The sequence below is a fragment of the Triturus cristatus genome, chromosome 12, assembly GCF_964204655.1.
Source record: "Triturus cristatus chromosome 12, aTriCri1.1, whole genome shotgun sequence".
In the NCBI taxonomy this organism is placed as follows: domain Eukaryota; kingdom Metazoa; phylum Chordata; class Amphibia; order Caudata; family Salamandridae; genus Triturus; species Triturus cristatus.
In genome coordinates this window covers 155,560,093-155,575,364 of record NC_140595.1, presented here as the reverse complement: position 1 = coordinate 155,575,364, position 15,272 = coordinate 155,560,093, and the positions used below count along the sequence as shown (strand labels likewise).

Sequence of the window (15,272 nt, the reverse complement as noted above, 5' to 3'; positions counted from 1 at the left end):
TTCTGCCGCGGTGCGGGGTGTTCCATTAAGTGGGCGGGGCCGCGTCGGCCAACGGACGTGCACTGCACTACCGAGGTAGTGCTCGCGGCGGCCGTTGGCCGATGGGTGCAACGAACAGGTAAATGGACATCCTCATGATGACAGAGAGAGGATTAACTCCAACTGAAAGCCCCTTGGCTTGGGACTGCCTTCTAAACCTCAATCCCCTGGAAGCTACCCCCCTTCGTGGACCCCCTCCCACACCTTGGTTTAGTTTTGACTGCTTTTTCTCATCTCACCAACTCCCCCATTTGATCTCGACATTTTATGATTTACCGCTTTCCTTACCCTGACATTGGAGACCGAGCAATTATGGCCGATGCCCAAGTAGAGCTGCTTAAACAGCTATAGAGGAGATCTGCCCTGGTTCACCCCCTTGGACGTCACCTACCCAGCCGGACATTAGGCAATGTTCTCCCCGTCTCCAGGTTGTGTCCCCTCCCCCCCTCCCCCTGACGAACTCCCATAACTGCCTCTTTTTTTCTTTGCTTTACTATGCTTTTTGTAACGTATGTAATTTGTAACCTTGTAACCCACAGATCCCCATGTAAAGCGCTCTGGTACCTCCGGGTCTAGCCAGCGCAATGTAAAACTCATCACATAAATAAATAAATAAATTGGGGCTCTCCTTTCCTGCTTCCTGGGCAACTACCAACATAGTGGTCTTTTGAAACCTCCATTAAAGGCTGCCTCCTACAGACCAATCTCTCTAATCATTAGTGGTGTTAAAATCTATTCAAAGATCATGGTGACATGTCTGAGAAGGGTCATGGATGCATTAGTCTCCTCATTGCAGTGTGGGTTTTGTCCCAGGACAGAGCACTACGGATCATATAAGGCAGGTAATTACACTATTTGATATAGCGCAGTTAAGGAAAACACTTTTGAAAATGATGCTAATCGATGCTGAAAATGCATTTGCTCTGGTCACTTGGGTACACATTTGAGAGGTTCTGGATAGATTATACATACATACATTATATACTAATCCCACGGCTAACCTCCAACTGATGGAAATTAAGTCTGTTAATATCTTGATTACCACAGGCACAAGGCAGGGGTGTCCCTGCTCTCCCCCTTTGCTTGCATTGTATATTGACTCTTTCTACGAGGCCTAGTGAATAATAAGTTGATTTGCCTGCTGGAGACCAATGGCTTCATCACAAAGATATGGGCGTACGCCAGTGATGTTGCTTTGGCTATCACAGCTACTGAACAATCTATCTGCAAAGTAGTGATGGAGGTGGTCAGCTTTGGTAAAGTTTTGGGATGATCCCTGAACAGGGTTGAGACCCAAACAGCATAAAATAAGGACGATTTTCTTCTGGAGCATGGAAAGACAGTTAGAGCTATTTACTTGGAGGTCAATATCACGGCTAAGGTAGAAGATATAATCCCATTAAATTTAGACCCTTTACTCACTAAAATTAAAGAAAGATTTGATGTGGATACATAATCTCCATTTAACAACGATTGGGCGGTGTAATGCAATGAAAATGTTGGTACTGCCCAAGGTTTTATACTTTTTCAGGGCAATGCTTTAGAGTTAGGATGGGTATGAGTCAGGAAGCTGGATTCCATCTGTAACAATTTCATATGTGAATATAAGAGGGTAAGAAGATCCCTGAAGTATCTAGTTCTGCAAATAGAAATAGGCAGGTGGACAGTGCCAATTTTGTAACTACTATTACTTCGCAACAATGCTTCTGCATATGGATTTTAAGATTACTAGGAAGTCTGGTGAGGCAATCGGTCTAGAGAGTTTACCAAATATACATGACTCACTCTGGGTAAAGACATTAGGGGATGTTTTCTAAAAATACTAGAACCAAGTTATTTTTTTAAAAAAGTCAGATCTAAGACAATCAATGCAGCTTTTAAAAAATGGACCCAATACAGTTATCATACCCCGCTCTGGCACTCTCAACTTTTTCCATCTATCTTTTTTTAGATAAATGTTGTGTGGTCTGGGATCAAGCTGGTGTTTGGGAAATTTGGTGGCATGTTCTCTTCCGATCAAGTCTGTTTCTACTTGGATCTCCAGCAGAAATATTGCTTGCCAAGCAAAGATTTTTTGAATATTTGCAAATCAGGGATTTTTTTCAGAAACTTGAAAATAGCAAATTTTCATTGGAACAGTCTCTGATTATGCATGGGGAACCAGGATTTAGAACCTTATATAGCGTGCTGCTGGATCTTGACAATGCATGAATCTATAACAGGAAAACTGGGTCCATAAATTACATACTAATCCTTGTAACATTAACTTTCAGCTGCGATTGGACCGTGGTCAAGAGCTTTTGTTGTCGGCCAGACTAAAAAGCAAACATTACAATGCTATATATAATTTATACTATACTCTGGTGAGAAGTTGTTTAGGTGGAAAAAGGCTTGATGCTAGCTGTGTGCGTTGTAGAGCTAGTGATGCCAACATTGTTCATATGTTCTCCAATTGCACGAGGTTCACCACCTTCTGGAACGAAGTCAGTACATTTTTGGGCACTATTTACCCAGCCTGATCCCCATTACACCACCAGGAATTGCCCACGGCAGTTGCTTGTATATTTATTGCTGCAGGTTGGTTGACTCCAGAACCTCCTTCCTATTATCACTGGCTCTCCAAATTTGTGTTGATGCAACATGGAGAGGAATGTTTGAATCAACGCAAAGGAAAAACAGCAAGGGCTAGGGCTAGGGGAGCCATAGTATGGACGCCACTGTCTAATTGGCTGATCTCAATGAATCCTTGAGGAAATTTGAATCTCATGATAGATGGACAATTACTGTTTGCTTTCATACTCATCTTCAGTGTGTCTTTAGTTGGCATGGTATGGGGCGGCCTGATGGTTGTTGGTCATATGGAATTCCGGAATTCTTTATGTCTCATGTTATCTTCTGTTTCGAAGCCACTCTAGTGTTAGTGAATTAACAGATGTGTGATTCCTAGCTAAATAATGTATAAAAATAATAATGGTTGAAATTTTGTGCTTGGCATTTGTTCTCTCATAAAAATTGATTCAAATCCAGTAACCCGCTGCTATGACATAGCAACAGTTGTCAACAAAAGCTTTTACCTCCTGCTGCGACATCATAAAGGAATTCCACGCTGCTCTGTGTGAGCTCTCCAACAGCCTGTCAGAGGATCACTGAAAATCAGGGTGCACAGCTTCCGGAGGAGAGGAGACACAGTGCAGTGGGTGTGGGTGACAGATTTTACATTTTGGACACGGAAGAGAGTCCATGTTATGTATGGCTCCTCCATTACTCCTCTGCCCATGCATATAGTTGAAAGCATGGACAGACTACACATAACAATAAATTATAGCTGGATAAAAAGTGAATTACGGGGATGCTTTTCACCTCAGGGCTTCTGAGCGGCATCTTTGACAACTCGAGCTTGCCTCTAGTTCTGTATTTGATGTCACTCAGAACCTCTCTGCAAAAAGTATCCCCATAACTCATTATTACTTGTCTATAATTCAATATTTAATCAAAACCACTAATGCTGATCCTGGGAGCGTCAATACTTTCCATCTAGCATGGAAGTTGCTTTACTTTGTTAACATACTGTAAAAAGTGTTAGGAAGCCAGAGAACCAGGATAGTATTTGAAATTCCCAAGTGCTCTGTATTAGTAAGTTTCCCAGCTTTTGGTATTTATGTCTCTTACATTTCCATCTAAATGTATCCATTTATTTTGGATAGGTGAAAAAATGAAGTTGAAATTAATTCTATATTCATATTTATTTGACTGGTAAATCCACACTTGCTCTGTGCTGTCTGTAGGACTATAGTGCCTAAGTAGTTCTAGCCAATAAATCAACAGACTCACCTGAAACTGAGCATCTGCAGCTATTGAGGCTTCATTAGGAAGCTGTGCTCATTTTATATTCAGTGTGTCTAGGTGTTAGCCAGCCCATCATGCTTAGCAGCAGAGAGAGACACTCCAAAGAAGACTGGGTTAATGTATTTTCTATTTTCCAAAATAAATATAGACAGGGAAGCATATTGCTTTCAGTCTCTATTCATGTAGAAAAACCAGTTAAGAGGAGCAGTGTCGGCTTCAATTACTAACATCCGACGTTGAGGTTGCTCTCATTCCATCTCGGAAAGGTTTTCCATATGATAAAAGCAAACTATGCGCACAGGGATGCCAAGGTTTTGCCTGCTAAAAGGTATTAAGGTTGACCTCCCCGGCATCAAGAGAACCCGTGTTGACTTCAGTGGCGTAACAAAGGACCCCGCAATGCGGGGCGGTGAGCTGCAGCAATCCCCCCCTCCCCCTCAGCACATTACCCTGGTCTGAGAGGTCTTGAGTGAGTCTGAAGACCCTGGTCTGAGAGGTCTTGAGTGAGTCCGAAGACCCTGGTCTGAGAGGTCTTGAGTGGGTCCAAAGACCCTGGTCTGAGAGGTCTTGATTGAGTCCGAAGGGGGGCTCCATGTACTTTGAAGGGGAGCCTCCCTCAGGTTTCGTTATGCCACTGGTTGACTTCCCAGGATTCAAAGAGTGTCTCCTTCAAGTGACCCTGACGTACAGATCTGGGAGAAGTCTACACTAATAGTTTAAACATCTAAGGATCTTGCGTAGGGTGACCAGGCGTCTCGGATTTGCTGGGATAGTCTCCATTTTTCACCAGCTGTCCCGGCAGATTTGGAGAAATGTAGCTCATGCCCCGGCTTTTAGGGAGGGTCGACTGAAAAAGTTAGGATGTGCCTTTTTAGGTTTTCCAAAGCAGGGATAGTTAGCAGCCGTAATGAGAAAGCAATTTAAGGCATGCTATTGTCATTTTATTTATATTCTTACTGCCTCTTCTGCAATTTTCTGCTGAGGAGGGCTGCCATTCTGTGCAATTAGTTGGAGCAAAATTGTAGCCCTTCTTCTATTTTTGCGAAATATCCCGGTTTTTGCCTTTAAAATTCTGGTGATCCTAATCTTACGGAAAGCCTGGCGTAATATCTCTATCACCGCTTACCATGGGGTTTAGTTTTGTAATTAATTATAACACGGAAAATACCTTGCAAACTGAGCGTCCTGCATAAATGATCACATAACTAATTAAATGGCACATTTTGAAGAAGGGCCGGACTGGCCATAGCAGGCACCGGGCGTTTCTCCGGTGGGCTGGAGGCCGGTTTTGTGGCAGTAGGGGCCATTTTTGTCACAGGGGGGCGTTTTTGCTCGCCCCCAACACCCCCTCCCCCTGCTCCCAGGGCCGGTTGAGCAGCAATCGGCCAGGGCTGGATGCTGTTCCTAGTCCAGCCCTTTTATAAGACATTTGTGGTGTGTCATAAACTATTTCACGCATCATAGGAACTCCAGCAAAGTCATGATACATTTTTTAAACTGCTTTTTTGTTGGTCAATTTTATGATACAAAGCTATCAAAAATGCAAGTGACCAATTGCAACTCTCCACTGTATAGGCAGCATTGACCAATTACTAAATGTTACTTACAGTATCGGCTTCCATTGCTGTTACTCCTCAGTGTTGTCTAAGCCGGCGGTTGGGGCTGTGAGCTGTTGTAAGAAAGGACAATATTTAGGATCAAGGGAAAAACTGGTTCTTTTTGACACATAAAGCGGTGTAATGTAAAATGAAGAATTCACAGTACAAGACACAACACACCATCCCATGCAAAAGCAAGCACCAAAGTGGGTAAGCCCAATTATCGAACCAGTAGTCCATGGACAATCGAGGAAAAGGAAGATTTCTCCCTGGGAAAATAAGGCAACACCTGCAAGACTCACACAGCTACAGCATGTGGTCAGAGGGAGATCCGCGTTCAGTTTATTTTGTATTGAATTCCACTCAGGAACCCAATTTACAACTAGTCGTATTCCGCAAGGTACTTTGAGAACATCCTAAAAATGTGTCCAAATAAAAGATAAAGTGCTGAATTTGAAGTCATAATGGACGTTAGGCAACACAACAGTATGTAGCAGTTCAGTGATGTAAAAAAGAAAGTACAGATTGACTGATATTTGGAGTAGCCAATCACAGAGTCTGGAGTGCCTACCACTCACAATCCGAGTGAAGCCCAGGTGTAATTTTACAAATTACTGAAAACACATCTTTCCATAATTAATATTGGTATACAGCAAACAAATTCTGCTGCCTTGCCAGTTGATAAAGCAAGCATTTGTAAACCCTGGTTTCTAAGTAACTATAACAACCTTTTTGTTCTGTGAGCTATGTATTATCTACTGGCGGTCGCCAGTAGATAGTTATAGTTAGGACCTATTTTCCATAGGAAATTCGCAACATTCTATTCCCAATAATTTTGGCGCCGATTGACGAATCTTCGCAAAATTTTCAAAACTCGTGGGGCGCTCCGGTCCGCTCCTATCTTGAAAGTTTCGGGGTGATTTGTCAAGCGGGGGCTGTGTTTCCCCATGCAATTTTCCATAGGAAACTTTAGACACGGCTACAGCCCGAACTGCTGAACGGAATTACACCAAATTTGGCAGAGGTAGTTCTTGGTTCAGAAAGAACTCTTTTTGCTAAATGGTGTAAATCCATTCAGTAGTTGCTGAGAAAATCAGAAGTAAAAACACATATATATCTAGGGCCGCGGATCCACCCGAGCACAAGCTTTATGCTAATTGGCTGTCAACACTCCAAACCAGGAAGTGTTGGCAGCCATCTTGTGCCTCGGTAGAACCGAGGAACAAGAAAACAGACAAGTACTGGCATAGCCAATAGGTCTCGCCTTTGGTATCTTATAAGTGTTTAGTCATGCAGCATATTATGCTGGGTCATGTGCCGCTAGGGATAGCTATTCAATTACTACACACTGGGTCATGCAGTGTAATTCAGGAATGCATGCTTGCATCTGCCGCATTTTTCCTGTGCGGATTTGAAAATTAAAAGCAATGATGGGAGGTTGGGGGTGAACTGAAAGCAACGTTGGGGGGATTAGGGGAACCGAAAGCAGCGATAGAAGGGTGGTGGGATTAGGAAACAATGAAGGGGAGGGTGGCACGTTTTGTGAGCATGGTTGGCAAAAGTAATGGTTCCAGCCTGCAGCAGATCACACATGCATCAGGACAATCTCGTGATTCGAAGATACTGCGTTAGCAACTAGGGCAGGGTGTATATATTATCAAAGATGGATGCAATGCGTCAAGAGGCACGCACAGGCACGTTATGAAGTGCCTTGTGTGAAGAGCCAGTAGCCGTGCATCACTGAAGAAATAAACTATAAGACATTATCATTTTTTAGCTGCTCCTTAACAGAAAATGCAGACATCGCTCATGAAGGTGGATTTTGCAGGAGAATCAAGAAATTGCTGAAAGCATAGGGGGTTGGAGCTCTAATTTGTGTTTATATGGTAGAATATGTTAATATTTAAGGGTGGACAAGTCAGCAAATTAACAGGGAGAGCGAGCTAGAGCCTAGCCAAGGGTCTGGATTGGCTCTAAGAAACTGTGCACGACCAAAGCCTTAAAAATATTTGCCATATAAATCATGCAAGGAACATCGTATCAAAATATGAGAACGTGCCTTCGAAATACAAAAAAGTCAATTACTTAACACGCAAAATCGTTTCACCTTAGTACATCAGATCAGATTTTGTCCCTGCATTGATAAGCATTTTTCTTAAACCGCTTTCTGCTGCCTGGACACGCTCTCCCGCAACACTTTTATTTTTTATTTAATAAGCGTGGCACACCTCAGTTGGAATAATGGCAGCCGTGCCTTTCTTTTGTTAGTTGCCTTTTATTTTCTATTTCTTTTTTTTTTTTTTTAAATGGCCTCACCCGGGCTTTAGCTTTAAACATCTTAAGCTAAAGCGCAGGCCCTTGCAATTTCTTCAAAAGTAAAGAAATAGAAAAAAAATGTTTATGTCTAATTCTTTACTTTTGAAGCAATCGCAGCACCCGCGAATTTAGCTTAAAATGCCTAAAGCTAAAGCGTGAGTACCACGATTGATTTGCAAATGCAATAGCTCTCACATTGCTGAAAGTTTGAGCTATTGGCATTGCTTTATTATTAGCAACGCCAATAGCTCAAACTTTCAGTAATGCGAGACCTATTGAATTGCAAACACTTGTTTTGATAGCTGATACGCTGACTAACTCTCTCCTGGATATTCAGAATTTCAGTTCTGAACTTTTGCACGATAAGCAAACGCATTCTGGGAGTTGTAGTCTAGTTTTGCTACTATTGAACTCATTAGACTAACACATCTGTAATCGGTGATTCATAGGTGAAATGTTACGGACTGGAGACAGTGTCTGTCATGATCTAAAGTTAGGTGCTCACCCTAACATCTGTACTGGTTGCACATGCACCCCAAAACCATAGGGGGTCTGAAGGTGCTAGTCTCGTTTAAATCAGCCATGAAAGCTCCCACATATATCAAATGCGATGAAGGCATCTGGTCGACCCATATGTATATTGCAACAGTTCCATGGATGCATAAAATCGAGTCCATCTCCAGAAATCGACAGACTCCTCTCTGCGCTAGGTGCGTGCCTCGAACTGCAAAGACAGAGGACAAAGTTTACAAACCGGAGAGAGTCCGGCAAATGTTTCAAAGTGCAGGCCGAGAGCCCCTGGCGTCTAGGGACGGGAGAACCTCTGGTCACAGAACCCTTCCATGTTTGTAGTTCCGCCCAGTTACGCACTCCGTCCATAACAACTGTGGTGATAATATATATATCTGCCTAGGGATTATCAGCGGGCTGGACAACCAGCTTTGTGAGGCAACTTTTGAAGCGCACAGAGGTAGGAAAAGAGACTGTTGGTCGACTGATGACGTCTCAGAAGCTGCGGCCACCGAGGCGGGGCACTGCGTCACACTGCAAAGTAGGTGAGCAGTGGCAAAGAAAGGTGGGCAACACATCTCAATTCATGTCACGATAGGTCATGACGTGAGATATGGTGTTTGTGTTCGCGAGGAAGGGGGGGACGCTGGAAACGAAAAAAGGATATTAGGGGAACATTTATGTAGGCGGAAGATGCTTGTCTAGCGCATGTGACACACTAGGGGGTTTCAAAGCACTACAAAGGGACAGGAGCAGAAAGGAAAAGACAAGAAAACTAAAGGGAAGTGTATGGGGGCGAGGGAAGAAGAGCATGGTGGTGGGATGTTTGAATAGACTGCTGGTGGGGTGGTGGGGTGGTGGGATGTTTGAATAGACTGCTCCACTTTAAAGCACTGCGGGGCAATAGATCGCTATTGGGAGCGTCATTCCTCGAAGCGCTACAGATAAACTATATTTAATTCCGCATTTAATCATTGCGTGTAGCGCCTGCTGTGACATGAAACAACTTACACGCGTTTGCTTGTAGACTACCCCTCTCCCAGTGCGGAGGAAGAGGAGACAGCCAGGCAAGCTTGCCGGAAAGAAGAGAGTGGGGCAGAGGTGGGAAGGGAGAGAGCAGGAGATGGAGGGAAGGAAAGGTACTGAACAGAAAGAGCACAGGAGTGAGAACAGGGGAGGCAACAGGAGGGAGGAGCCATTAGCAGAACGTAGCAAAGAGCCGTCAAGAAAGTGAAAGCACTCGTGCATGTACGGCATCTATCTTGCAGCGCCATCTGTTTCCAATTAACAAGCACGGGCGCAATAATTGGAAACAGAAGGCGAAGCTGCTCGCTCCCGCAAGGTGGATGCCTTACATGCACGAGTACTCATTGGAAACAGTGCAGTACATGCACAAGTTTTCCAAAAAGTACAGACCGATTCCAAACGGTCAGATCCTAAGCAGCGCTTGCACGCTGATGAGGCTCGACCTAAAAAAGCATGAACTGGGACAGCAGATCATTCTTTTTTCTGTTACCCACAATATTAACCAGCTGGCACCCACAACAAACCTTACTCTCCCGCCTCCACCATCGCCTGCCCCTCTTCAAATAACCCCTGTGCACAGAACATTTTCATCTCGGCAGAGCCTGCCCATTCAGTTCTCTTCATAGATGTCAGTGTCCTCATATTAAAAATAGCGTTCTGTGTTTACACTGAGCTTCATATCGCACTTCCACCCTATCTAAGCACTGTAAATACCAAGTGTTACAACTATCCAATTTATTAGTATCTCGATTTTGAAGCCCACATTGCAAAAGTTGAAACTAAAACTACAACTCTCAGAACGCAGCGCCCTGCTGCCTAGAGAGTAAACACTGTCCTAACGTGCACGTGTTAGACAGTGATGCCCCTTCCCTTGTACCAGCACGAGGATCCACTCACCAAACACAGAAAGTAAGCCGTTTACCAGGCTTCTGGCTTCTCACCAGGTGTCGACAGTTATATTTCTAGTACATGCTCTACTGTACGCTCCGGAAGTGAATATAGAAAGTGCCTGCTGCAGAGGGACGCCGCTGACAGCGCATGTGCTGTAAAGAGGAAGCAGTAAAGCTTCCGAAGTGGCTGACAACAGGAAGTGCTCTAGTATGCAGCTATCTATAGGCGGTTATCGAAACTCATGGTCATTTGACGCGGCTTGCTGAGCGTTTTTACACACCATACCTTAATGCTCCCGAAATAAGTCTGGAAGCCACTTATAAAGAAATGGAGCATAAACTTTCTGCATTGAGCTCACGGAGCAAAAGTGAGGCAATGTTAGGCTCCATTGTGCAACAAACCCTGTAAGTTAATGACAAAGACTAATAAAACAAGCATTGTACGTGCGGCAGTAAAAGTAACGCAGCGCGGCCGTAAAAGCTAAAGTCATCGCGATCAATGTGAAAGCGAAAGTGATCTCAATCACGATGACGCGCTGAAGCACGCTAGGGATGCGCGCGCAGCAGCGGGGGAGGGGTGGAGGCAGGGAGCAAGCAAGAGGAAAGACAGATGGTGCTGAAGGCTGGCGGTTCGCGCGTGCACGCTCGCATGTACTTTAGCTTGTCGCCAGCCAGCAGCACTTTGAAAACTCACCTACTAAAGTCTCTCCGAGCAGTGCATGTGCGCTGAATCAGCGAGACCTAAAAAAGTAATGCACAAAACACAAAAAGGGGGCAGGGTAGAAACACCCTGACCCCCTAGGCCTGCTCAGGGGGTCCCACAAGGACCCCCAGGGCCCAAAAAAACATTATTATTTTTTTTAAATCGGCGAGATTCACGCTCCCAGTGTGAATTTCGGCCGAAATGTTAAAAAAAAAGCGCAGGCTCCCGTGCTTCATTAATATTTAGCCCCCGGGTGGGCCAACTCCCGGGGGCAATATTTGTAGTAGGATGGGGGCCCAAAGGGGCCCTCCAGCCCTAGGGACAGCCACCCCCCTGGGGATTTTCAAACATTATTGTGGGGGGGCTCACTGCCCCCCGCAGCTCCGGGGACCGCCACCCCCTGGGGCTTCTTAGCTTAATGTTGGGGGGGCCTCTAAGGCCCCTCCAAGCCCCGGGGACTGCCACCCCCCAGGGCTCTACTAAATGTTATAGCGGGGGGGGGGGCACACTGCCTCCTGCAGCCCGGGGACCACCACCCCTGGGGCATTTAAAAGAAAAAATTAATAACCTGTGTGGGGGGGACTCAAGCCCCCCCACACGCCCCAGGCACCACCACCTCCCCGGGGCTCTAAATATTAAAATTGGGGGGTCCGTGATGGACCCCCCAGCCCGGGGACCACCACCCCCTGGGGCTTTGTAAATTGTGGGAGGGGGCTGCGCGGCCCCCTCCTGGAGCCCTTGATGGCCCTGGGGACCGCCAGGGCCGGTGTGAGAAAGTGCCATCTTTCTTGCATGGTATGCCCCCACTTTTTGCTGAATTGCTGAATGTACTTTGACTGAGTGTGCCCTGGACTCCTGCCAATCAGGTGCCCAGGGCATATGTTCCTTCCCTAAAACAAACCAAACCCAAATTTGCAAACCCTGGCCACATGTCAGCCCCTGGTAAATGGTACCCTAGGTACCCAGGGCCTTGTGACCAGGGAAGGCCTCTAAGGGCTGCAGCACTCCTTGTGCCACCCTTAGAGACCCTGTACCCTTACACACACACACTGCCTTGGCAGGCTGAGTGTTTGGGTGCAAGACAAAAACAAAGTCGACATGGCACACATCCCTGTGTGCCATGCCCATCACCTACACTGCCATGGCATACATCAGTCACCCCTCTAGCTGGGTGCCTTATGCCAATGGTGTGGGCACAGGAGCAGGAGCCCCGTGCCCCTACAGTACCCAGGTCCATCCCTGGGCACTGTAAGTGCAGTGCTGCCATTTAAGAGTACATGGTGCTGAGAGCTCGTCAAAAACGAGCTCCACAGCACCATAATGGCAACACTAAAAACTGAGAAGTTTGGTATCAAACTTCTCAGCACATTAAACCCACACTGATGCCAGTGTGGGATTTTATGTACCCAGCACCCCAGAGGGCATCTTAGAGGTGCCCCCTTAAACCTAACCTTCAATCCACGTCTGCTCTGAGGCTGCCTAGGCTGCCACCCAGCAGACATGTTGCTGGACCCCTGGGTAGGAGAGCCCCTGCTCTCCTGGGCCTGCAACAATGCACATCCTGGGCGAGGTGCTAAATCTCCTCCCCCAGGATGGGCCAAGGGAAGCTTCAAAGGCATGCCGCCTCTGTGAGCTTCCCCAGGCCCCTGCAACCCCCACTCTGGCAGGAAGCTTTGGCCGGAAACCCCAAATAAGGACAGGGGATGTGCCAGCCTGCCAACCCCACCCCTCAGGTGGGGGAGGCGAGGTGAAGCACATCTCCAGGCTCTCGCCATCTTGAAGATGGGAAGCCCTGCCCAATCAGGACTAGGCTACTGCCCCCCTCCCACAGGAGAGAGGCAGGATAGGGGGTGTACCCACCCCAGGACAGGGACCCATTGGCCCCTGCCCTTCACCTACCTGTAACGCCCCTAAATCTAGTATTTAGGGGCACCCTGAACCTTCCTTCCCCAGATTCCAGATTCGAAACTAGAAAGAGCAAGAAGAAAGAAGATCTGCCCTGCAGCTGCTGAAAAGAGGAAGACACTAACTGCTTTGGCCCCAGCCCTACCGGCCTGTCGACCCTCGAACCTGCTCCTGCTCTAACCCGGCACCTCTTGTGGCCCGCAACCTCACAAACCCCGGAGGACCTGGCTACCTTTTGGCTCTAAGCCCCTGGGACTCCCATGAGTAGAGGCTCTACTCAAAAACCTATCTCTAATCCCTGGCAGCAGCCCGGAACCGCGAACCCAGCACACTCTGCACCAGCCAAGCCTGGCCAGTGCCGGAGTGAACTAAGACCCCGAGGACGACCCCACGGCGACTGTGACCCCGAGTCCGGCACCCAAGGACCTCCCTCGACACTCCTGAAGAAGCCTGCAGCCTCAGAACAAGGTGTCCCCCCCCCAACCGCGATCAACAGAGGGTAAGATTTCCCAACACCAAAAGGCACCCCTGCACGCGGCGCCCCACGGCCCCCTGGGCCCAATCCCGGGGTACCTACCTATTCTCCAACTACCCAACTTACCTCTCGAAGTGGTGGTGGCACCTGAAGAGTCCTCGTTCCCGAGCTTGCAGTCTTTTTCTAAACCGGAGATTTCCCATTGAAATCAATTAGGCGCCCGACGCCTCAAAAGCACTCTGCACCCAGCCGCCCGAGTGGCCCTGGCAGTGAAAACTCTACACCTACCCACTTCCCCACTTGCCCTGAGTAAGTGACCAGGAGCTCAGCTCCCACAGCCGCGTGGCTTGCCAGTCAGCAGCCACCAACCAAGGCCCCCCTATCCCTCATAGGATAATATTGGGCCTAACTCTCTCTGCACCCGGCCGCCCTAGAGCCGCTGAGGGTGAACCAACTTTACCTACCTGACCCTGGGGGACCCCTGAGTCTATGCCCAGAACCTCAACTCTGCCAGTCGAGTACTTACCCTTAAACCGCAAACTCTATTTTCCTCGTAGGGTAACATTGACTGGCTTTTTCCTGAAATTTCTTCAAAGTGTGGACTTTTCAAATCTTAAAATATTCACCAAAAATCAGCCGAGTAACAAAAACGAAATTACTCACCTGCTCTTAGGTGAGCTCGCAGTGCTGGATCTTGGTGCCCAGCACTGACTCTGAAAAATACTTACAACTGTACTTACCCTTAACTCAATTTTCTTCCATAGGAATCCATTGACTGTTTTTCCGTGAAATTTCTTCTGTGTCGATTTCTGCAATCTTTAAATATTCTTCAAAAATCGTATAATATCTGAAAACGTAATTACTTACCTGTTTTGGATGAAGGTCCTAGTACTGAGTCTAGGCACCCAGTACTGGATTACAAAAGTAACGAGAATCTACTGTACCTGTAACCTGAATTTTCTTCCATTGGAAATCATTGCATGTTTACTATGAAATATTTTTTAAGTGTCAACTTTTAAAATAGCTAAATATTGTTTAAAAATCATAACAGTAATTAAGTCGACTTTCATCACTTGATTTTGAGTACTGACCCAGGACTGAATCTAGGATCCAGTCCTGGAATTCCAAAAGTAATCGAAAAAGTAATCTGTTGCAAATAATCTGAATTTACCGTTGAGCTCAATGCATTGTTGTGTTTAAAAACTTGAGTTGCCTACTGCAACCATTTGTAACTGTTTACAAAAGGCAATTGCATTTTGCAAAAGTATTTATATGAAACATCTCATGCTGAGAAAGTATATTTTAAATCCAAGTGTTGGTTCTAAAATAAAACAAGCATATATTTTTTATATATATAAATCATTGGCCTAGAGTTCAGTTATTGAGTGTGTGAGACCATTTGCTGACTGAGTGTGTACAACAAATGCTTTACACTGTCCTCTGATACTGCCTTACTGCTCGACCAAGCTACCACTTTAGAGAGTAAGGTTATATCTAACTTTAACCTCTGTCAAACCCTGGGGGACTGTGGACTCTGTACACCCTGTACCTATTAGGTAACAGTATATACAGAGCCACTTTCTCACAGCCGGCTCCTGCAGTGTCCCGGGGTGCCTCGCGGCTCCCCCTCTGCCATAGCAAACTTGGTTTGGATTTTGAAAGAGAGAGCAGGAAACCTGCTCTCTCTTTCAAAATGCAAACCAAATTGCTTTTCCACACGGGGAGCTGCATCTTAGCAGCTCCCCATGTGGAAAAGGAATGCCGGCTCCCGAGGGAAGAGGGGATCTGGCGGGACCGTGGGGGGTTTGGGACCCCCCCACGGTCCCCAACAGAGAGGGACAGCCCCGGGGGATTGGGTCCCAGGGGCTACAAGTGGCCCAGGAGGGGGGCCACGTGGCCCCCCTCTCCAAAATAAAAAAAAACAAAGGCCGGCCCCGGGGGATGGGGTCCCCGGGGCCATAAGT

The 15,272-nt window shown here is 46.6% G+C and overlaps 1 protein-coding gene across 2 annotated transcripts in view; it reads right to left on the bottom strand.

Moving 5' to 3' along the window:
- The window catches only part of POLR3GL (RNA polymerase III subunit GL), a 549,275-nt gene that overhangs the window by 510,630 nt on the left and 23,373 nt on the right, over positions 1 to 15,272 (bottom strand). For both annotated transcript variants that reach the window (XM_085636711.1, XM_085636712.1), the window contains exon 2: positions 5,493 to 5,554. In XM_085636711.1, coding sequence (XP_085492837.1) covers positions 5,493 to 5,507 — 15 coding nt within the window. In that variant the 5' untranslated portion in view covers positions 5,508 to 5,554. The remainder of the gene's footprint in view (positions 1 to 5,492; positions 5,555 to 15,272) is intronic.